The sequence below is a fragment of the Balaenoptera physalus genome (genome assembly GCF_965194825.1).
Source record: "Balaenoptera physalus genome assembly, chromosome: 15".
Lineage (NCBI taxonomy): Eukaryota > Metazoa > Chordata > Mammalia > Artiodactyla > Balaenopteridae > Balaenoptera > Balaenoptera physalus.
The window spans coordinates 9925054-9949514 of NC_138894.1; the positions used below are offsets into that span (position 1 = coordinate 9925054).

The window sequence follows — 24461 nt, forward strand, 5'->3', positions numbered from 1 at the left end:
TAGAATTAGTATACAACAGCTATTTTAAATATATTCCATATTTCCCAAAGCATGGGCATGATGAAGTGAGAAATGAAAGACATTAAAAAAAAAAATCAAACTGGAATCCAGAGATGAAAAATACAAATCAGACATGAAAAATATCGTGGATGGGAGTAACACTGCAAAAGGAAAGAACAGTGAGCTTGAAGATATATTAATACAAACTATCCAATTAAAAAAAAAATGAACAGAGCATCAGTTAGCTGCAGAACAGCAAAAAGCAGCTTAACATGTGTATAATTTTTTTTTAAGGGGACCAGGGAGGTACCGAGGAAGAAAGAAGGCGAAATAGAGGTTTTCGTAGCGAAGCTTGTGAAATGATGGAGAAACCCGATCTTAGACTTGCACAGGAGTATCTATTACAAGGGAGAGAGCTCAGGTGCTATAAAAGGATTAGGTGGGGCAGGATGGGGCACTCAGCACTCTTTGGGTTTCCACAGAGGGAAGAAAATCTTCACTTTCTTGGGCTGAGGGAGGAAGTCAACAGTCCTTGATAGGAAAAGAAAGGAAACTCTTCACGCCCTGGTCTGGCTTTAAAAATGATCTTTTCCCTACATTCTTTCCAAAGACTCTTTAGTAACATCTAGGTGGCGTACATAAATGCTTAAACTCTTCTAATTTTTTCCCTGAAGGAAGTACTTTCCTACCTCCTATATTAACAATCCCCTTCTCCCCACAAGCCTTCAACTCCATCTTAAGAGTTTTGTACATTTTTCCCCATTTCTTTTCAATAATGCTAGATCATGAGAACATTTTATTCAAAATAATCTTAGTATTTTAAGAGGAAATGAGATTACACTTTGTTTTCCCTCAAATAACTTTTCAGGATGGTCTTTGAGAGCTCATGCTTCTTTGTAACTTATTTTGTCAGTTAGGTATAATTATATTTCACAGGAAATGTATCTCTTGGGACCTCTGACTTCTTTATCTAAAATAACAGGGACACGATTTAATTTTTTAGTATCTAGCTATACTTACAAAGTATATGATATCTGAAAATATTGCTACAAAATATGAGAAAATGTACTGGCACAAATAACAAATAAAATGTACTGGCATAAAAAAATCAGCAGAGATTGGAAAAACATATAGCACATATTTAAATGCACTTCTGTGAAATTTGTTCTAACATAAAATTTATTTATGCCTGTCAAAATACATTGTGGGAAAAAAATGAGTACTCACCTGGCAAAAACAGGAACTGTTAGTCTCTTCAAATGTGAGATTACTTTTGAAATACACAGGCGAATACTATACCAAGATCATCAGAGAACAGCTATGAAAACCTAGTTTATCTATTTCATCTGTAGGAAAAGACAGGGAGATAAAGCCACCATTAGAGTTCAGAAGCCCTTGGGTTACTTAAGAAAAGTTGGAACATGTTAAACATTAAGAAATGTTAAAAAGACAATATTTCCTTTCCAGCTGAGCTCCAAAAATTTGGCAGAATAATGCAATTCTCATTCTTTTTCCCTAAAAAGTTCATTTCTTCATTTTTAGGTAATGTGGTCAATATTAACATAGTTGGATGGCCAAAAATAATATTACACCTGGTTAAGTTAAATGAGTGTTCCCAGACTGAAGGCTCCTAATTGAGAGGACAAGTTTAAACGGTATTAAACAGGAGCAGAATCTGTACAATATTAAATATCAAATGATATTTCTTTTTTTTTGTTAACCATAATCAGTTTTTCTTCAAAGGGGACTTGGAGAAGGCCTGGCTTGTGGAGAAGGCATACCGGTCAGGAACCTGCGCTGTCATCATTAGTTCTGTCACTCCCAGATTCAACCCAGACTGGATGGTGCCGGGCGGACGGGGCTCGGGGTCCGCAGGCTCCCCAGACTGCAGGCTGCGGGCACTCACCCCAACAGGCCAGTCTCTCCCCCGAGGCTGCAAGCAGCAGCACCCGACCCGGGAGGTTCCCCGCAAACAGGCCCCTGACCGCGGACCGAGAGCGCACCACCCTCCCAGCGCCCAAGAGCAACTCTGCGGAGTAACGAATTCACTGAACGCGGGTCCAGAATGGTACCCGATTCCTGGGGAAAATAGCACAAAAAAGCGGCAGCAAAGCAGCAGGTGTCCCAGAGCTAACTGAAGGCAGCCGGAGGGAATAGAGCCCTGCGCATGCGCATTCCACTCAGGTGCGGTCGCCGCCCCCAGGGAATAAGGAAAAAGTCTTGGGAAAGGGGATAGCGGCTGGTTACTAGGAGACGGGACGCTCGGGGGGGGGGGGGTCTAGACGCTGCGTGGGCGTGCGCCTGCGCGGCGCGGATGGACCAGGAAGAGGCCTTATCCTCAAGCGCCCTGTAAGGCGGACAGGAGGACTTACGCGTCGCTACGTGCGTGGGTGCGCGCGCGCGGCTTGTAGTCCCCGCGAGAGGGAGGGTCGTGCCAGGTACGCGTGCGCACAGGGGGCGCGCTGTACGGAAGCGGAGTGAAGGCGCCGGGGAGGTGGAGGACGAGCCCCCTCAGGTACAGAGCGTGAGGGCGGGGCCGACGGCGGCGCAGGCCGGCGCTAACCGCCCCCGCCTCCTTCCCGCCGGGTCCCGCCTCCCTCCGACCCCCGGGGCGGGGCCAGGTTGATTTGGGATGGGAAGGGAGAGGAAAGGGGCGGAGGATGGAGACCTCGAGGGACCTGGATCCCTGGCGGAGGCGGAGTCCTGGCAGTCGCCGGGATGAGCTCCGGAGAGGACGGCGGGCCGAGAAGCCCGGGGAGGGACCCGCAGCCCCAGGTAGAAGCGCGGGGATGCGCCGTGTTGGGGTAAAAACATCTCCTGGGCCAGAAGGCCTCTGAGAGGGCAGCTGCAGGGGGCTGGTGTGGCGGGTGTTGGGGGCTGAGGGCGACCCCTGAGGTGGGTATTGGCTGTTGGAGTCGCTGTGAGGGGCGGTAGCGGGCAGAGTTGCGGTCCAGGGAAGCCCGCCAGGAGCAAACTTTGCCCCTGTTGTTGTTTCTCGGGAGCTTAGGGTTGAGCCCAGTTCCTATGGTGACCGCTTCGCTTCCTGCCGTGGCTCTCTGCTTGGTCGTTGCAGGGACTGTTCTGTTTAGAAACGCTCTGGAGTGGAGCTGAGGAATTTGGAAGCCAGAGATTTGGGAGTTTAACCTGGCTCTTCCTGACTCCCAGCCTCTCACTTCTAAGCCACTTTATAGACTTTGCGAGGTGAAGGGCCGAGATTGCGTAGGCAATTGCATGAAAATCTCATATAATTACTGTAGAAATTATACACCAGAAAGGCAGGGTACGCTGGCTTTCCTTTGAAAAAGTACTTGAGGTTTAAATTGAATAACTCTGCGGCGATCAGGGAGCTGATACCTAAACACGCATAGGAATACACTTTTTTTTTCTTTAAATAAAGTCAAGGATAGCGATTTCAGGAAACGTTGCATAGATGACACAGGGTCTCTGTTTGTTTTCCTTTTTCCACTAAAGGCCATTATATCTCACGATATTCGTTGTTTTAAATTTCCTCTAGTGGTTTTCAGAATTTCAAGCACACTTTTTTTTTTCTCTAAACTGTAAGGAAATAAATAGGAGAACAATCGGGTTGCAACTAGAAGAAAATACGTTAGTTATAACTATGAAAGGAAAGTGTTACATTATTCAGATCTGCCTCCAGGATAAAACTGATTTTTGTTTGTATGTTAATTAATGAGTGAACTAAGCCACTTAGTCTTAATTAGTGGGTAATAACTAGGAAGGTACATTAATGATATATTTATTTTAAACAGTATACACTTTAGCATTATTTAATGGCAGCTTCCAAAATAAATCTTGTTTACCTTCTGAAAAAAATCACTGCTTATGGCCCAGCAGATGTAGACGTTCTCTGGCCTCTCTGTCTTTTTTTTCAGGTGCTTCTTTTTCAGTTTGTTTTAGGATCATTTGCTTTTAAAAGTACTCCACATACAAAGGCAGTTAGAGCAGGTGTTGTTATTCATTCCCTTTTCCCATCACACGCTCCTCCTTGTCCCCTTTCATGACTTCTCTGATAGCCACTTCCTTGCTTTTCCTTGTAGTTTCACCATCTTTGTATGTGATCATGCACTTTCTAGTTTGGCTTGTTTTTGAACTTTATGTAGATGGGATTGTGCTAAGTTTTCCTTTGTATTTTGCTTCGTTACTCAACATTGTCTTTAAGATTGATCCTTTTTATTGCTTGTAGTTAGTTTGTTGTTTGGTGTTCCATTGTAAGAGTATACCACAATTTACCTACTGTTGGTGGACACTAGGGTTTCTATGGTTTTTGGTAAATATGAGGAACACTGCTGTGAATTTTCTTGTACACACACCCCATATAATCTCTTGAAGTGTGCTGGTTAGTAAGGTAGTTCTATTTGTCTTAGTTATTGCTATTTATGTCAGTCTATATTAAATTCCTTTGGTTCTGAAAAGCCTCTTGACAACAACTCTTTGACCCCCTTCTTATGTTTCCAAGAGGAAGTGATAAATGATTCTTCTCCTAAGGCCATTGTTTTATGCTCCTTAAAAAGGGCAAGTTATTTCTTCACAATACAGTCTGGATTGAAGAGAAGTGAGGAGCTTGGGTTTGGATGGAATGACTGGAGAGATTATTTATTTTTAAGAAAGGTTAAACAAGTGACCTTACTGTTTTGTTTGAAGTGAATTCCCAAAACATTTATTCACTTATTTTTTATAAATACAGAACCCACCTCAAAATTATTCATAAAATTTTATGTGGTTTTCTACATCCTTCTGTTAGTGAAGCTATTCCTTCCTACTTCAAAGTGTCTTTCAGTCTAAACTTTTGGAGACAATTTTCTAAAAAGAAAACAAGTTGACCTTTTGTGGAACCAGATTTCAGAATCCTATATAAGATACTCTAGAAACGCGCCAAGTTACCGTCGGCGGTGGAGTGAGGAAGACCCCAGCGGTTCGGGCGCCGGGCGAGCGGAGCCGCTTCTGGCGCTCCTTGCCGTCCCGGGGCGGGGACGGGGGCGGGCTCGGTCGGGCGCCGCTTCGGGGATGTAGTCGTTGCCGGCGCCAGGCAGGACCGAGCGGCAGCCCGGGTTCCCGCTCTTGAGAGCGAATGGTCACTCCCCTGCGGGGAGGGCGATCCGGCCAGCTTTTCCGTGGGTCGCGGGCCCCCGCGAGCTCGGGGCAGGGGCTCACCTGTCGCACCCGCCGTCAGCCCGGTTAGACTCGTCGGCGTCACTGCCGCGGACCTCGCTCTGGGCCATGACCAGAGTTACGGGAGAAACATTTTTGATGTAACAACCCCCAGTGATAAGGACAGCCAGGAGCAAGAAATGGTATAGAAGATACGGCACCTGGTAAAATGTTATATTTTAGATATGATTGGTGATTACAAGGTCCCTGTATAAATTAATTTTTGTCAACTCCTTGGGATTTGAAGAGAAAATGCCCGGTGTCATACCTAGTGAAAATAATGGGCTTTCAAGAGGTAGTCCATCAAAAAAAAACAGACTTTCCTTGAAGTTTTTTCAGAAAAAGGAAACCAAGAGAGCCTTGGATTTCACAGATTCTCAAGAAAATGAAGAAAAAACTTCTGAATATAGAGGATCTGAAATTGATCAAGTTGTTCCTGCAGCACAGTCCTCACCTGTCAACTGTGAGAAGAGAGAAAACTTGTTACCGTTTGTGGGACTGAATAATCTCGGCAATACTTGTTATCTTAATAGTATACTTCAGGTATTATATTTTTGTCCTGGTTTTAAATCTGGAGTGAAGCACTTATTTAATATTATTTCAAGGAAGAAAGAAGCCCTAAAAGATGAAGCCAGTCAAAAAGATAAGGGAAATTGCAAAGAAGATTCTTCAGCAAGTTATGAACTAATATGCAGCTTACAGTCCTTGATCATTTCAGTCGAACAGCTTCAGGCTAGTTTTCTCTTAAATCCAGAGAAATATACTGATGAACTTGCTACTCAGCCAAGGCGACTACTTAACACACTCAGGGAACTCAACCCTATGTATGAAGGATATCTACAGCATGATGCACAGGAAGTATTACAGTGTATTTTGGGAAACATTCAAGAAACATGCCAACTCCTAAAAAAAGAAAAAAATGTGGCAGAGTTATCTACTAAGGTAGAAGAAAAACATCAGAAAGAGGAAGTGAGTGGTAATAACAGCATGGAGATGGACAATATGAGGCATTCTGAAGACTATAAAGAAAAATTGCCAAAAGTAAATGGGAAAAGAAAAAGTGACACTGAATTTGGTAACATGAAGAAAAAAGTTAAAGTCTCTAAGGAACACCAGTCTTTGGAAGAAAACCAGAGACAAACCAGATCAAAAAGAAAAGCTACAGTTGATTCATTAGATATTCCTGCTAAAATAATCCCCAAGTACATTTCTGAAAATGAAAGTGCAAGACCCTCACAAAAGAAATCAAGAGTTAAAATAAACTGGTTAAAGTCTGCAGCTAAGCAACCCAGCATTATTTCTAAATTCTGTAGTCTGGGTAAAATAACAACAAACCAAGAATCCAAAGGACAATCTAAAGAAAATGAATATGATCTTGAAGAGGACTTGGGGAAGTATGAGAATGATAATACAGCTAATGGTTGTGGACTTGAATCTCCAGGGAATAATGTTATGCCTGTTAATGAAGTTAAGCCCATAAACAAAGGTGCAGAGCAAATTGGTTTTGAGCTAGTGGAGAAATTATTTCAAGGTCAGCTGGTATTAAGGACTCGTTGCTTAGAATGTGAAAGTTTAACAGAAAGAAGAGAAGATTTTCAAGACATCAGTGTACCAGTGCAAGAAGATGAGCTTTCCAAAGTAGAGGAGAGTTCTGAAATTTCTCCAGAGCCAAAAACAGAAATGAAGACCCTGAGATGGGCAATTTCACAGTTTGCTTCAGTGGAGAGGATTGTAGGAGAAGATAAATATTTCTGTGAAAATTGCCATCATTATACTGAAGCTGAACGAAGTCTTTTGTTTGACAAAATGCCTGAAGTTATAACTATTCATTTGAAGTGCTTTGCTGCTAGTGGCTTGGAGTTTGATTGTTATGGTGGTGGACTTTCCAAGATCAACACTCCTTTACTGACACCTCTTAAACTGTCACTAGAAGAATGGAGCACAAAGCCAACCAATGACAGCTATGGATTATTTGCAGTTGTGATGCATAGTGGCATTACAATTAGTAGTGGGCATTATACTGCTTCTGTTAAAGTCACTGACCTTAATAGTTTAGAACTAGATAAGGAAAATTTTGTGATCGACCAAATGTGTGAGATAGGTAAGCCAGAACCATTGAATGAGGAGGAAGCAAGGGGTGTGGTCGAAAACTATGACGATGAAGAAGTGTCGATTAGAGTCAGTGGAAATACCCAGCCAAGTAAAGTTTTGAACAAAAAAAATGTAGAAGCTATTGGACTTCTTGGAGGACAAAAGAGTAAAGCAGATTATGAGTTATACAACAAAGCATCTAATCCTGATAAAGTTGCCAGTACAGCATTTGCTGAAAATAGAAATTCTGAGGCTAACAATACTAATGGGACCCATGAATCTGATAGAAACAAGGAATCCAGTGACCAAACAGGCATTAACATGAGTGGTTTTGAAAACAAAATTTCATATGTAGTGCAAAGCTTAAAGGAGTATGAGGGGAAGTGGTTGCTTTTTGATGATTCTGAAGTGAAAGTTACTGAAGAGAAGGACTTTTTGAATTCTCTTTCCCCTTCTACATCTCCTACATCTACTCCTTACTTGCTATTTTATAAGAAATTATAGTGAGTGTATTTTCCTTGTGTATATATTAAACAGACCTGGACAAACATCGGTAAATTGATTACATCAAAAAGTCTTTAGCTTAGCTTTTGAAGCTATTGGATATTATTGGTCTCTCTAGGTTTTTATATAAATAGTGAAATTTGAATTGTTGAAAACCATGTTAATTTTTAGAATTCATTTTCCTTAGTGGAGACTAGTGATTGATGCATTAGCTTCTGGGAACAAACCTGTATAGGTTCTTAACTGAATTATTCAGAATGGAAGCATTTAAACACTTTGAATTTACACCTATCTTTTGTGTTTGCTTTTTCAAATAAAGTGCTTGTATTTGTATCTCCATATTTTGGAGTAATTATCTACATGATGTTTATAGGTTCTGTGGTTTTTCAGCTAAGAAGCAGAATCTCATTTCAGTACATTTAGTTTTGTAAGTCATGAAGCCAAATCTTTGATGGGCTGTATTAGAGGCACATGTATGTATTCACAATAGTGCACATTTTGTGCCTTGAATCACTTTGAAAAGTGTCTCAGAAAACCTGAAGAGTCAGTCCTCTTCTATCTTCACAAGAATTTTATATGTATTTATGAAAATGATTCTGTACCCTAGTAAATCTTTTTCGGCGTGGACTAATTTGTATCTCTTCATAGTCATACTCTGCACGATCTGTATATAATGCATCGAACTTAGAGGTGTGACCTTAAATTTAACTTTTTTTAAAAAACCAGGAGGTCAATAAAATTTAAACTGCTTAATTTTCTTTTAAAAGAAAAAAAAAAAAAAAAAAGATACTCTAGTATTTTCAATTAGTCTATCAAAATATTCAATAGACATTTGTTGAGCACATATTATATTTTGCTCAACACTGATGATACTTTTTAGCATGTGATCTTAACTCCTGTTTCACTGAAAAATTAAAATTCTGCCAGGCAGGAACTTCTTCAGATTTCAACCCCTTCTCATCTAAATCGTCACCTGACCTTGCTTTTTTCTGTCTTGTCTCAAAGGACAGTGCTCACCCTTTACCTGGGTTTCCTCTTACTAGCTTATTGGCCTTTGTCCTTTAGTTAACATTAACACATGTCTTAGGAATTGTTATTGTGTTTATACTGTAAGAATTCTTAACCTGGAGTACAAGAACTTTGGGGAGTTCTTGAACCCCCTGGAATTGTTTGTAAAGTTTTGTATGTGTTTGCATTTTCCTGGGGTAATGACCTAGGGCTTTTGCTCAATTCTGAAAGGGGTCCTTGATATAGAGGAAATTAAGAAGCAAGTTTTTCTCCTCTTCTGTTGGCCCTTCAACAACCCTGGTCTTTTCCCAAATTTTGTTCTACCTTTCTTCTCACAATCATGCTTTGTAAAAGAAATCTATATTTTCTATTTCTTTTCCTTTACTACTCATTCATTTGTTAGTCCTCCTACCATTGAAACTACCTTGTTTGAATCATCAAAATTCATTATTTGGGAAATGTTTTATTGAGTACCAACTTTGTGCTGGGCAGTCTTCTAGGCATTAGGGATATAACAGTGACTGGATAAGAGCCTACATCGCTTGGAGCTTACCTTTGGTAGGGGGTGACAAACAATAAACAAATGAAGAAATAAGTGATGTGATTTCAAATAGGGTTAAGTGCGATAACTTAATGGGCGAGTGAGTAGGAGAGAAGCTACTTTAGGTAAGAGGTTGGGGAGGACCCTCTGATATTTCAGCCAAATTGCCGAGGGTAAGAAGGAGCCATTCATGTCAGGGGCTTGGGGGTGAGAATGTTCCTGACAGAGGCAAAGCAAGGGAGGAGGCCTCAAAGTGGAATGAGATTGGCACAGTACAGGAACAGAAAGAAAACCAATAAAGCTGGTGGGTGAAAAAAGAAGAGAGTAGTAGGTCTATTTAGGGAAGTGAAGGCAGGGCCCAAATCATGTAGGACCTTAAAAAGTTTGACTTTTTAAAGAAAATTGAAATCGTATCAAGTATCTCTTCTGACCACAACGCTATGAGACTACATATCAATTACAGGAAAAAAACTGTAAAAAAATAGAAACACATGGAGGCTAAACAATACACTACTAAATAACCAAGAGATCACTGCAGAAACCAAAGAGGAAATCAAAAAATACCTAGAGACAAATGACAATGAAAACACAACAACCCAAAACCTATGGGATGCAGCAAAAGCAGTTCTAACAGGGAAGTTTATAGCAATAAAATCCTACCTCAAGAAACAAGAAACATCTCAAATAAACAACCTAACATTACACCTGAGCAATTAGAGAAAGAAGAACAAAAAAACCCCCAAAGTTAACAGAAGGAAAGAAATCATAAAGATCAGGTCAGAAATAAATGAAAAAGAAATGAAGTAAACAATAGCAAAGATCAATAAAAGCTGGTTCTTTGAAAAGAAACAAAATTGATAAACCATTAGCCAGACTCATCAAGAAAAAAAGGGAGAAGACTCAAATCAACAGAATTAGAAATGAAAAAGAAGTAACCACTGACACGGCAGAAATACCAAGGATCATGAGAGATTGCTACAAGCAACTATATGCCAATAAAACAGACAACCTGGAAGAAATGGACAAATTCTTAGAAAAGCACAACCTTCCGAGACTGAACCAGGAAGAAATAGAAAATATGAACAGAGCAATCCCAAGCACTGAAATTGAAACTGTGATTAAAAATCTTCCAACAAACAAAAGCCCAGGAGGTGGGCTTCACAGGTGAATTCTATCAAACATTTAGAGAAGAGCTAACACCTATCCTTCTCAAACTCTTCCAAAATATAGCAGAGAGAGGAACACTCCCAAACTCATTCTATAAGACCACCATCACCCTGATACCAAAGCCAGGCAAAGATGTCACAAAAAAAGAAAACTACAGGCCAATATCTCTGATGAACATAGATAGAAAAATTCACAACAAAATACTAGCAAACAGAATCCAACAGCACATTAAAAGGTTCATACACCATGATCAAGTGGGGTTTATCCCAGGAATGCAAGGATTCTTCAGTATATGCAAATCATTCAATGTGATACACCATATTAACAAACTGAAGGATAAAAACCATATGATAATCTCAGTAGATGCAGAAAAAGCTTTTGACAAAATTCAACACCCATTTATGATAAAAACTCTGCAGAAAGTAGGCATAGAGGGAACCTATCTCAACATATAATAAGGCCATATATGACAAACCCACAGTCAACATCATTCTCCATGGTGAAAAACTGAAAGCATTTCCTCTAAGATCAGGAACAAGACAAGGTTGCCCACTCTCACCACTGTTATTCAACATAGTTTTGGAAGTTTTAGCCACAGCAATCAGAGAAGAAAAAGAAATAAATGGAATCCAAGTTGGAAAAGAAGAAGTAAAACTGTCACTGTTTGCAGATGACATGATACTATACGTAGAGAATCCTAAAGATGCTACCAGAAAACTACTAGAGCTAATCAATGAATTTGGTAAAGTAGCAGGATACAAAATTAATGCACAGAAATCTCTTGCATTCCTATACACTAATAATGAAAAATCTGAAAGAGAAAATAAGGAAACACTCCCATTTACCATTGCACCAAAAAGAGAAAATACCTAGGAATAAACCTACCTAAGGAGACAAAAGACCTGTATGCAGAAAACTATAAGACACTGATGAAAGAAATTAAAGATGGTACAAACAGATGGAGAGATATACCATGTTCTTGGATTGGAAGAATCAACATTGTGAAAATGACTATACTACCCAAAGCAATCTGCAGATTCAGTGCAATCCCTATTAAACCACCAAAGGCATTTTTCACAGAATTAGAACAAAAAATTTCACAATTTGTGTGGAAACACCAAAGACCCTGAATAGCCAAAGCAATCTTGAGAAAGAAAAACTGAGCTGGAGGAATCAGGCTCCCAGACTTCAGACTGTACTACAAAGCTACAGTAATCAAGACAGTATGGTTCTGGCACAAAAACAGAAATATAGATCAATCGAACAGGATAGAAAGCCCAGACATAAACCCACGCACATATGGTCACCTTGTCTTTGATAAAGGAGGCAAGAGTATACAATGGAGGAAAGACTGCCTCTTCAATAAGTGGTGCTGGGAAAACTGGACAGCTACATGTAAAAGAATGAAATTAGAACACTTCCTAATACCATACACAAAAATAAACTCAAAATGGATTAAAGACCTAAATGTAAGGCCAGACACTATCAAACTCTTAGAGGAAAACATAGGCAGAACACTCTATGACATAAATCACAGCAAGATCCTTTTTCTTTTCTTTTCTTTTTTTAATTAAGAATAAACAGTCAATTTTATTGGGCTCAGACTAAGAATCCATGGGTTTTGAGGACCTCTGTGAATTTGTCAGTTTTCTTCTCTGTGTTCTTTTCAGCCTGCTTCCATAGCCTCGTGAGCTGCTTCTTTTTCCAGTAGTGGATCTTGGCCTTCTCCTTTCTCTTCTCCTCCAGGGTGGCTGTTACTGCCTGGTACTTCCAGCCAACCTGATGAGCCAGGCACCCTAGGTAGGCAAACTTCTGCATAGGCTTCAGACGCACAACCTTGAGGGCGGTAGGAACCACCATCTGCTTTTTCTTGTCATAGGGTGGCAGGATCCCATCAAACACCTTGAGGCTGTCCAGAGCGGCCTGGCCTTGCTTGGTCTTATGGGGCAGTATGCCTTGCACTGTCTGCCAGAAGATGTGGCTGGGGGCTCAGAAGTGGTAGGGGCTGCAGGAGGGGTTGGTGTTCATCCGCTTGCAGAGGAATGCCAGGTACTTCAACTTGTTTCTATAGAAATTGCCAGAAATGTTGATGCCCTCACAGCACACAACCACCACCTTTTGACCCAGAAGCACCTGCTTGGCCATGATGGCCTCCAGGTGGCTCAGGAGATGGCCTCAGCCATCGAGAACCAGGACCTGCCCCTCCGCCATCTTCGACAGCTGCCTCCAAGACCCTTTTTGACCCACCTCCTCGAGAAATGGAAATAAAAACAAAAATAAACAAATGGGACCTAATGAAGCCTAAAAGCTTTTGCACAGCAAAGGAAAACAAAAACAAGACGAGAAGACAACCTTCAGAATGGGAGAAAATATTTGCAAATGAAGCAGCTGACAAAGGATTAATCTCCAAAATATACAAGCAGTGCAATATCAAAAAAACAAACAACCCAATCCAAAAATGGGCAGAAGATCTAAATAGATATTTCTCCAAAGAAGAAATACAGATTGCCAACAAACACATGAAAAGATGCTCAACATCACTAATCATTAGAGAAATGCAAATCAAAACTACAATGATGTATCACCTCACACTGGTCAGAATGGCCATCATCAAAAAATCTACAAACAATAAATGCTGGAAAGGGTGTGGAGAAAAGGGAACCACCGTCTTGCACTGTTGGTGGGAATCTAAATTGATACAGCCACTATGGAGAACAGTATGGAGGTTCCTTAAAAAACTAAAAATAGAACTACCATATGACCCAGCAATCCCACTGCTGGGTATATACCCTGAGAAAGCCATAATTCAAAAAGAGTCATGTACCACAACATTCATTACAGTACTACTTACAATAGCCAGGACATGGAAGCAACCAAAGTGTCCATCGACAGATGAATGGATAAAGAAGATGTGGCACATATACACAGTGGAATATTCCTCAGCCATAAAAAGAAACGAAACTGAGTTATTTGTAGTAAGGTGGATGGACCTAGAGACTGTCATACAGAGTGAAGTAAGTCAGAAAGAGAAAAACAGATACCATATGCTAACACATATATATGGAATCTAAAAAAAATAAAATAAAATGGTTCTGATGAACCTAGGGGCAGGACAGGAATAAAGACACAGATGTAGAGAATGGACTTGAGGACATGGGGAGGGGGAAGGGTAGGCTGGGATGAAGTGAGAGAGTAACATTGACATATATACACTACCAAATGTAAAATTAGGTAGCTAATGGGAAGCAGCTGCATAGCACAGGGAGCTCAGCTTGGTGTTTTGCGACCACCTAGAGCGGTGGGATAAGGAGGGCGGGAGGGAGACGCAAGAGGGAGGGGATATGAGGATATACATATGCATATAGCTGATTCACTTTGTTATACAGCAGAAACTAACACAACACTGTAAAGCAATTATACTCCAATAAAGATGTTAAAGGAAAAAAGAAAAAAAAATGTGAGCTACCTTTGTAGGCTAGAAATTAAAGCAAAAAAAAAGTTTGACTTTTATTTTGATTGCAGTGGGAAGCCATTGGAGTGTTTTGAGCAGGATCTCATTATTTTAAGATGATTGTTCTGATTTCAGTTTGGAAAACAGGTTGCAGGGAGCAACCGTAGAATCAAAAAGGCCAGTTAGGAGACAATTGCAGTGATCCATGTGGGAGATGATGGTGACTTGAATCAAGTAGGTGATAATAAAAGTGTACAGAAGTGGATGGATTGGGGATATATTTTGGAGGTAGATCCAAAGGGCTTTTTGATGGATTTGATGAGGTTCAGGGAAAGAGGAAACAAAGACAACACCTTGGTTTTTGACCTTGATCACTGCACAAATGACAGTGCCATTTGACATGGAAAGACTGGGAAGGAACATGGTGGAGGCAGGGTTGAGAGCAGAAGTGCAGGTGGGGAAATTGAGGTCTGTTTTAACATGTTGAAGTTGTGATGGCTATGGACATCCAATAAACAATAAAATGTGTTAAATGCTCCAGTAGGGATATGTTCATAGTTCGGAGGGAACATGGAAAATATATGCTAAGTCTTCGGGGCGGAAGTAGAAGTCAGAAATACTTTTTTGTAGTCCTTTATTCCCTTAGCATACATGTATGTGGCACTAATCATACTGTACTGTAATTTCTGATTTGTTTTGGACTTCCCTAGATTCATTGAGGCTTGAAATTGTAAGTTTTCTTTTTTTGTTTTATTTTTATTTTATTTTATTTATTTTATTTTGGCTGCATCGGGTCTTTGTTGCTGCACGCAGGCTTTTCTCTGGTTGCAGCGAACGAGGGCTACTCTTCATTGCACTGCGCAGGCTTCTTGTTGTGGTGGCTTCTCTTGTTGGGAACACAGGCTCTAAGTGTGCGGGCTTCAGTAGTTGTGACACACGGGCTCAGTAGTTGTGACTCGCGGGCTCTAGAGCACAGGCTTAGTAGTTGTGGCGCACGGGCTTAGTTGCTCCGCAGCATGTGGGATCTTCCTGGACCAGGGCTCGAACCCGTGTCTCCTGCATTGGCAGGCGGATTCTTAACCACTGTGCCACCAGGGAAGCCCCTTGAAATTGTAAGTTTTTATTTGTTTTCCATCTTTCTAGCCCCCACATCTAATACTGGTTCATCCTTATCCTAGCTGTTTATAAATTTGTTTGGTAAGTGAATAAATGTTACAGTCTGATAGTATGAACTGAAACAGTGATAGTAGCGATGGAAGAAATGTGTTTGAGAGGGATTTTAGTGAAAAGATCAGTAGGACATGATGGCCAATTAAATAAGTTGAGTCAGTGAGAGGAATTAGTAATAATAGTAATTGTAAATAATAATAATATATATAGCAGTTATTATTTATTGCCAGGCACTGTTCTAAGTGCTTTACATATAATAACTCATTTAATCCTCGCAACAACTCTATGAGGCAAGTACTGTTATCATCCCTATTTTAGAGATGAGGAAGCCATGGTCAGAGAAGTAACTTGGCTGTGGTCATGCAGCTAAGAAGGGGCAGGAGCAGTCGAGGCTAGAGAACATGCTCTTAACCACTATGCTGTGTTGCTTCCCCATTGAGAATGATTGTGATTCTAGCTTGGGTCTTTATGATGACAATTTGCTGCTTACAAAGTACTTTACTTGCGTTCTCTGAGATCTGTACAGGAACACAAGTTCCATTCAAAGTTCCATCTAGAGATCACTGGAAGGTGGAAGATATTCAGGGGCCTGAGGTGGAGAACCTGGCATGCCAGGCATGGGCATTTCAGATACACTGATTTCTCTCCCTTTTTACTGCCTCCAAAGCTAGTGCAGCTCTAATATGATGGCTCACAATTGTCAGGTAGACTCTTGGTCTCTTTATACTTTTAATTTCTAGACTAGACTGATAGTAAACTTGACTGTTCATTTTACCAAAAAGAGGAGGGAAGGTTCCATTTTATCTGCTTTAGTACATTGCTTCATTATCAACCTCTACAAATTTGTATTGACACCTTCCTGTTATCCAAAGAACTCTATGCAGATAGGGAGGAATACAGAGAGCTCTAGGATATTATTTGTTAAGATTCTAGTAACTGTGTGAGGAAGACATATCCAGAAAAAGTAAATAGCTACATAAATTGTTCTATTACCAAGATATTTGGATGTCTCAATGAAGAGGTGATCACTATTCGATGGAGAAGAGAGAGAAAACCTCCTAGAGAATATGGAATTCAAGCTGAGCCTTAGAAGTGTCTTTACTTCAGTGGAGAAAAGAGTGAGGGCAAAGCTCATGAACAAAAGAGAATATGTTTCTGAATGTATGTATAAAGAAGGTATAGAATAGTTTGCCTTTAATAGAGGGGTTCTTGGAGGTGTCAAGTAGGAGATAAATTTGAAGAAGTAGGAAGGGACCAAATTATGAAGAACTCTGTGTGCTAGGCAGGTTTAGATTTTAGGTCCTTGCTATTCAAGGTGTAGTCTGTGTGCTAGCCAAATAGGGATCGCTGAGCAGCTTTTTAGAAATGCAGTATTTCAGACCTACTGTGAGTAATTATCTCATTTTAAAAAGATTCCCAAATGATTCGTATGTTTACTAAAATTTGAAAAGTACTGCTATAGTGAGGAGTCATTTGATTCAGTTATACTTAGTCACATGTTTATAACTAGGAACACATTTTTCAACAGAAACTATGTAAGAAATGGTAGTTAGGATTTCAGCCTAACCCATAAAGGCCTAAAGTGATTCATAGTTAGAAATGCTTTGTGAGATCTAATGCTGAAGTTCCAGGAGAGGCAGGAACTGCTGGACTGGAGAACAGAAAAAGCAGATTTGTGTCTTGTTTAGGGAAAGGGAAAAAGGGAAATAAACCTGTCAGACTGCTAAGGGCTGGGTTTTACAGGGCATTAACACAAGGTCAGTGACTGGGGAATCCTGAGCCTGTAATTTCCCAAGCACTAGATTTTGGAGCATGGCATCTGTGTTGCTTTGCTTGTAGCAAATTCTCCCTTAACATAATGGCAGCCTTGATTCAGAGAAAGAACAAATTATTTCCTTAAATTATACAGTTTCTAAGATACATAGTCAAGTAAAAAAAGCACAGTGCAGAGTAGTATGTATAGTATGCTAAAGTGAGAAATCTTTTAACACTGTTATTTTGCACGTGTGCAAATATGTATGTAGAAAAATTCTGAGAAATGGAATTATTTGTACAGAAGCTATGTGCATTTGTAATGTTGCTAGATTTTACCCAGTTGTTCTCCATAAATACTGTGTCAATTTACACTGCCACAGAATGCTAATTTATATATCCAACTTTATGATTTTGCCAATGTGATGGTTAAAAAATGGTGTCCCAGTGTTGTTTTAATTTGTATTCCTCTAAATGGTGAGATTGAATATCTTTAAATCTATTTAAAAGTCATTTCTGTGAAATATCCATATTCTTGGCCAATTTTTATATTAGGGTATTTCTTTTCCTTTTTTTAATTATAGGAATTATTTACATATTAGGGAAATTAGCCCTTTGTGATATGGGTAGCAAACCTTTTTGTTAATATACAAAAATAACAATAAACAGGTAGCTAGTGAACATCATAGCCCTGGAAGTAGACCACTTAATTTGCAGCTGACCCATATTCCCTTAGATAGGGTGGAGTATGTCTTTTTTGAAAAGCATGTTCAATAGTATAGTTTCATATTTGGAAAACACACAGAAGAAGTTTTATAATATAAAGTTTTAAGAAAGTAAATGTTGATGAAGTCCTTTTAGCTGGTGGAACAGGTTAAAAACAATTTTTTAATTGAATGTTGTTAATTTTCAAAATTATGATTGTTGTGGGAAATCACAAGGCTGTTTTAAACCTGACTGTCTCTATATTATTCCCATTCCTTCCACTAGGTTACCACCAAAGAACATGATTTTGGTCTAGGGGCTCCAGTTTCTGAAGCTGAAAAATACCAGAATATTCTCCAGCTAGAACAAGAAGTGAGAAATCAAGACAAATTCATTTCTTCACTGAAGTTACAGGTTACATTTAATTTCTCTGCATATTTCCCTAAATTAATTTGGGATGGGGCCTATATTAAAATAAGATAGAGAATAAATACCAATTCAGTGCTCATTTAAATTGTATGGGTCTAAAATCATTCTATTTTTATCTTAACCATTTTGAAACACATAGATTCAGAGTTAGTGAGTGCAAACTATATGCCAGGTGTTGTATCAGATGCTTTCAAGTACATAATCTTACTTAATCATCCCAACTTTGTGAAATTGTGTTTATTTCCATTTTACCGATGTGGAAGCCAAAGTTCCAAGAGGCTAAAGAATTATATTTGACTAATGAGTGACAGAGCTAGGATTTCTCTGAACTCCCAAGTTAGCTAGAATTTGAATCCAGTTTTCTGAACTCCCAAGTTCATTATTGTTTCTGTTCTCCTGGTGTCTGACTTGTGGTATAGCTATTAATAAGGCTATTAAAAGAAACTTTCTCTTCTGGGAAAATGGAGTAGACTTACTTTTCCTTACTCTTCCCACTAAGTACAGCTAAAAACCCTGACTATTATGTATAAAACAAGCATAAGAACACTCTGTCTGAAAGGTGGGAAGAAGGAAGACTGGCTAGAGATCTCAGCACACAATGAATGTTAGGACATGTTAGGGAGTTCCTGGTTTTTCTTTTTGTTCCGTATATCCCAGGCAGAGTACTGGAAAAACTGGCAACCAGAAGTAGTGGGTGCAGATTTATAAAGGTCTCAGAAAAGCCATCCTTTTCTAGCTGAAGGACTAGGAAATGGGCAATCTAGTAAGGCAGATTACTCTTAGACAAGAACTGCCCACTTTAAGCAGACACCAAAGAAAAAAACTAGCTCCATTCCTGCCAGCAAAGGTTAAGAGCCCAGACGTCCACCCTTCTCATGCTATAACAAGGAACCCCATCCTTGCCTCATCCCCCCACCCTGCCCCACAAGGCCCCCATCCCGCCAGGGTGGTATCAAAGAAGAAGGCTGAGTGGGGAACCAAGACTTTTGTGTCATTCAGGAAGTAAGGAAGTCCCCAACCCCATATTGTCAGTGGAGACCACATGGGGAGCCAAGAAGTCCACCGCCACCTGGTAGTAAGAGGTACCCCATTTCCTCTTTGCTGGGATGATATCAGAAGAGACTAAATGCAGAGTCAGAACCTTTACCACCCTCCAACAGTAACAAGTCCACCCACCCACAGTGGCAGTGGAGGATACGTGGGAGCGGTAATAAGGAGCCTTCATTTTTCCAGCTCTGGTGGTATCAGCAGAGGCCTGGTGGGGAGCCTAAATTCCCATCCCTGCCTAGCAGTAACAAGGAGCCCCACGCTTCCCAGGTGTCAAAGGAAGCCTAGTGGAGAAATTGGACTTTTACTCCCATCCAACAGTAACAAGGCAGTGTCCCCCTTTTCTTGCTGGAGCAGTGTCACAGGAAGCCTACTGAAAGGTAAGAGTCGGTGTCTCAGACTATGAGGTCTCAATAAAAAGAAAAACAAACAAACACTCCTCATCCCAAAAATCAGGAAGAGCTCAACCTCTATGAGAAAAGACAATCAAGAGATGCCAGCACAGAGATGAATCAGATATGATGATTATCTGACAAGGATTTTAAATTAGCCATCATATAAATGCTTCAACAAGTAATTTTGAGCATGCTTGAAACAAACAGAAAATCTTATCAAAGAAATAAAAGATATAAAGTACAGCCAAGTGGAATTTTGGTAGCAAACAAGCTGTTCGAAATAAAAGATAAAGTAGAGGCAAGTGGAATTTTGGTAGCAAACAAGCTGTTCTTCAGTAGGTGAATAGATAAACAAACTGTGGTACATAATAGAATATTATTCACTGATAAAAAGACATGAGCTATCAAGCCATAAAAAGACATGAAGGAACCTTGAAAGGATATTGTGAGGTGAAAAAAGCCAATCTGAAAAGGTTACATACTCTGTGATTCCAACTATATGACCTTCTGGGAAAGACAAAACATAGAGACATTAGAAGATCACTGGTTGCCAGGGATTTGGAGGGAGGAAGGGGTGAATGGAGCACAGGGGATTTTTAGGGCAGTGAAACTATCCTGTATACAGTAATGATGGATACATGTCACTGTACATTTGTAAAAACCCGCAGAATCAACAACCCAAAGAGTGAACCCTAATTAAACTCTGGATTTTAGTTAATAATAATGTATAATGTTGGTTCATCAATTGTAACCAATGTACCACACTAAAACAAGATGTAAATAAGGGGAAACGGGGGTGAGTTGGAGGGGGGAGAAGGGGTAAGTGGGAACTCTCTGTACTTACTAGTCAATTTTTCTGTAAACCTAAAACTGCTCTAAAAAAAAGTAAGTCTATTAAAAAATATACATGGGAGAAAATACTTCCAAATTATGTATCTGATAAGGGATTAATATCCAGAATATATAAAGAGCTCCTATAACTCAACAAAAAAAAAACCCAAAACAACGCAATTCAAAAATGGGCAAAAGACTTGAATAGATGTTTCTCCAGAGAAGATATACAGATGGCCAATAAACATGAAAAGATGCTCAACATCACCATTCATTAAGGAAATGCAAATCAAAACCACAGTGAGATATCACTTCACACCAATTAGGACCACTATTATCAAAAAGCAGAAAATAACAAGTGTCGGTGAGGATGTGGAGAATCTGGAGCTCTTGTGCATTGCTAATGTAAAATGATTTAAGCATAGTACAAAAAAAGTTTGGCAATTCCTCAAAAAGTTAAGTATAGAATTACCATGTGATCCAGCTATTCCACTCCTAGGAATATCCCCCAAAGATTAAAAGCAGGGACTCAAACAGATACTTGTACACCAGTGTTCATAACAGCATTATTTATGATAGCCAAGAGGTGGAAACAACTCAGATTCCATCGACAGATGAATGGATAAAGAAAATGGGGTATGTACAAACAATGGAACATTATTCAACCTTAATTCTGAAAGGAGACTACAAGATGGAAGAGCCCTGAAAACAGTGTGCTAATTGAAATAAGCCAGGCACAGAAGGACAAATATTGTATGATTCCACTTATATGAGGTAGGCAAATTCATAGATAATTATTTAATGGGTACAGAGTTTCAGTTTGTGATGATGAAAAAATTCTGGAAATGGATATGGGATGGTTGCACAATGTTGTGAATGTACTTAATGCCATTGAATTTTACATTTAAAAATGGTTAGAGTGGTAAATTTTATGATGTTCTATTTTACCACAATAAAAAAGTTAAAAAAAATACAGTAACTGAAATTAAAAACTCAGTGTTCTCAAACAAAAACATGGAGAGGAGGAGAAAAGAATGAATCAGTGAACATGAAGATAGAAATAAAGAAATTACCTAATCTGAACAATAGAGAGAAAATAGATTGAAAAAATGTGAACAGAGGCTCAGGGACAGGTGGGCGTATAACAAAAGATCTACATTTGGATCGTTGGAGTCCCAGAAAGAGAGGTAAGAGAAGGTGGGGCTGAAAAAATATTCAAAGAAATAATGGCTAAATAGTCCCCAAATTTGGCAAAAGACATATACAAATGAAAGAAGGTGAGTGAAAACCTACCAGGAGTCTCCCAAAGAAATCTACACTGAGACACTTCATATTCGAACTGAAAACTAAAGACAAAAAAAATCCTGAAAGAAACGAGAGAAACAATTCAATATTTATAGGGGTGCACCAATTCAAATGACAGCAGGTCTGAAAACGTGGAGGTCAGAAGGAAGTGGCACAACATTTTTCAAGTGTTGGAAGAAGAGAACTGTCAACCCAGTGCATATTCTGTATTTAGAGAAGTATGAAGGGAAAATTAAGAAATGAAGAGAAAATTAAGATATTCTCAGATGAAGAAAACTGAGAATTTGTTGCCAGCAAAGCTACCCTAAAAGAATATCTAAAGGAATTTCTCTAACAAGGAAGGAAGTGATAAAAGGAGTAGTCTTGGAAGAACAGGAAGGAAGGAAGAACAACATATAGAGCAAAAATATGGGTAAACGTGATCGAATTTCCTTTTCTACTTTTCTAAATTATGTTTGTCGAATGTAGTTCTCAGTGCATGTAGAGGAAATATTTAAGAATTATTTTATTAATAAAGGAGGGTAGAGGGACGTAAAGGGAGGTAAGTTCTCTGCACTTCACTTGAACTGGTAAAATGTAGGCTGTGATAACTTATGAACATATAATGAAACACCTAGAGCAACCACTAAAAATCTGTACAAAGATATATACTCAAAATTGCTATGGATACCTCAAACTGGAATTCTAAAAAATGTTCAAGTAACCCAGAGGAAAGTGGGTAAAACAAAACAGAAAGAAAAATTAAAAAAAAAAAACAACAGAAAAGTCACACTTGAATCTTAACATAAAAGTAAGCACATTAAATATATGTAATCTAAATACACCAATTAGAAGATAGAAATTGGCAGAGTGGATTAAAAAAACATGACCTAGCATTATGCTGTCTATAAGAAATTCACTTCAAATATAATGATACAGCTAGGTTGAAAGGCATTCACACCCAAATGAAGAAATAAAACTATCCCTGTTTATAGATGACATGATCTTCTTCCTGGAAAATCTCATAACGTCTACAGTGTAAAAACTAGAACTAATAAATGAGTTCAAAAGGTCAGAATACAACACAAACATACTGTATTTTTTTTTAATGTATTTATTTTATTTATTTATTTTTTGGCTGCGTTGGGTCTTTGTTTCTGTGCACGGGCTTTCTCTAGTTGCGGTGAGCGGGGGCTATTCTTCGTTGCGGTACACGGGCTTCTCATTGCATTGGCTTCTCTTGTTGCAGAGCACGGGCTCTAGGCGCCTGGGCTTCAGGAGTTGTGGCTCGTGGGCTCTGGAGCGCAGGCTCAGTAGTTGTGGCACACGGGCTTAGTTGCTCCACAGCATGTGGGATCTTCCTGGATCAGGGCTCGAACCTGTGTCCCCTGCATTGGCAGGTGGGTTCTTAACCACTGCACCACCAGGGAAGCCCTGTATTTTTGTATGTTATCAATTAACCTGTGGAAATCTAAATTAAAAATTACATACCATTTACAATCACTCAGAAAATGGAATCCTTAGATGTAAATCTAACAAAATAAGTATGAACTCACATTCTGAAAACTACAAAATGCTAATAAAAGAAATCTAAGAAGATCTAAACAAATATTCAGGGATTGGAAGCCTCAACATAGTAAGATATCAGTTCTCTCCAAATCTATATCCAAGTTTAATACAATTCCCATCAAAATCCCAGCAAAGAACAATTTTGAAAAAGACCAAAGTGGAAAGAGTCATTCTCCTTGATTTAAAAACTTAATATATAGCTACAGTAATCATGACTGTATGGTATTGCTAGAGGGACAGACATAGATCAGTGATACAGAATAGAGAATCCAGAAATAGCCTTACACGAATACAGCCAAATGATTTTTGACAGAGGTGCAAATGTAATCTGATGAAGAAAGGTAGTCTTTTCAACAAAATGTGCTGGAGCAATTGGATATCTTTTAGGAACAAAAATGAGCCTAGACCTAAACCTCACACCTTATGCAAAAATTAACTCAGAATAGATCATAGATTTAAATGTAAAACATAAAACTATGAAACTTTTAAAAGGTAACATAGGAACAAATCTTCAGGACCTTGGGCTTGCTGAAGAGTTCTTAGACATGACAGCAAAAGTGTGATTCATAAAAGAAAAAACTGACAATTTGAATTTCATCAAGATTTAAGTCTTTTGCTTTGTGAAAGACCCTGTTAATAGGATGAAAAGATAAGCTACAACCCCTGTTTCTGTCAAAGGAATGGTATCTAGAACATGTGGAGAACTCTCACAACTCAACAGTAAAAAGCAAACAATCCAATTAGAAAATGAACAAAGGATATAAAGACATATTTCACAGAAGGATGTATTGTTGACAAATAAAAAGATGATCATCTTTTCTAAACATCAGGGAAATACAAATTAAGACCGTGATGAGATAACAATGCACACCGTTAAGAACAGTTAAAATAAAAAATAGTCATGATACCAAATGCTGGCAAGGATGAGGAGAAACTGGATCACTCATACATTCCTGGTGGGAATGGGGAATGGAACAGCTACTCTGGAAAATAGTTTAGTTCTTAAAAAACTAAACATACATTTACCATACAACCCAGCACTTGCACTCTTGGGAATTTATTCCAGAGAAATGAAAACTATGTCCACTCAAAAACCTGTATACAGTTATACAGTTGTTCGTAGCAGCTTTATTTGTTATAGCCCCAAACTGGAAACATCTAAAACTTCCCTTAATTGGTGAATTATTAAACAAACCGTGGTAATCCATACCATGAAATATTATTCAGCAATAAGAAGGAATGAACTGTTGATCCACATAACAACTTAGATGTCAGGGGCACTGTGCTGAGTGAAAAAGCCACTGTCAAAAGATAACGTACTGTGATCTCTATCACATGATTCTATTTA

At 39.2% G+C, this 24461-nt stretch overlaps 3 protein-coding genes and 1 pseudogene across 20 annotated transcripts in view; 2 read left to right on the forward strand and 2 right to left on the reverse strand.

Annotated features, from left to right (window-relative positions):
* Nucleotides 1-2154, reverse strand: part of LOC309644044 (uncharacterized protein C2orf15) — a 32780-nt gene extending 30626 nt beyond the window's left edge. Inside the window, exon 1 of the mRNA XM_082427388.1 lies at nt 1228-2154. The gene's annotated coding sequence lies outside the window, so the exon portion shown is untranslated. The remainder of the gene's footprint in view (nt 1-1227) is intronic.
* A 172-nt stretch (nt 2155-2326) lies between these two features.
* Nucleotides 2327-24461, forward strand: part of TSGA10 (testis specific 10) — a 115774-nt gene continuing 93639 nt past the window's right edge. For 4 of the 17 annotated variants that reach the window (XM_082427295.1, XM_082427283.1, XM_082427294.1 and 1 more), the window contains exons 1-2: nt 2527-2804; nt 17844-17972. In XM_082427295.1, coding sequence (XP_082283421.1) covers nt 2661-2804; nt 17844-17972 — 273 coding nt within the window. In that variant the 5' untranslated portion in view covers nt 2527-2660. The other 13 variants (XM_082427296.1, XM_082427301.1, XM_082427292.1 and 10 more) reach the window with 13 other exon arrangements.
* On the forward strand, nt 4892-8105 carry LOC309644012 (ubiquitin carboxyl-terminal hydrolase 1-like). The gene is made up of 2 exons (XM_082427323.1): nt 4892-5712; nt 5818-8105. The coding sequence occupies exons 1-2, from the start codon at nt 5422-5424 to the stop codon at nt 7762-7764; spliced, it is 2238 nt and encodes a 745-aa protein (XP_082283449.1). The 5' UTR covers nt 4892-5421; the 3' UTR covers nt 7765-8105.
* Nucleotides 11857-14660, reverse strand: LOC309644035 (large ribosomal subunit protein uL13 pseudogene; annotated as a pseudogene). The gene has a single exon. The product of its transcript is annotated as a large ribosomal subunit protein uL13 pseudogene (transcript).

Coding starts and splice junctions, on each gene's coding strand:
- LOC309644012 (XM_082427323.1), top strand. CDS start 5,422: ATGCCCGGTGTCATACCTAGTGAAAATAATGGGCTTTCAAGAGGTAGT. Junction 5,713..5,817: donor ATCTTAATAGTATACTTCAG/GTATTATATTTT, acceptor CAAAAAGATAAG/GGAAATTGCAAAGAAGATTC.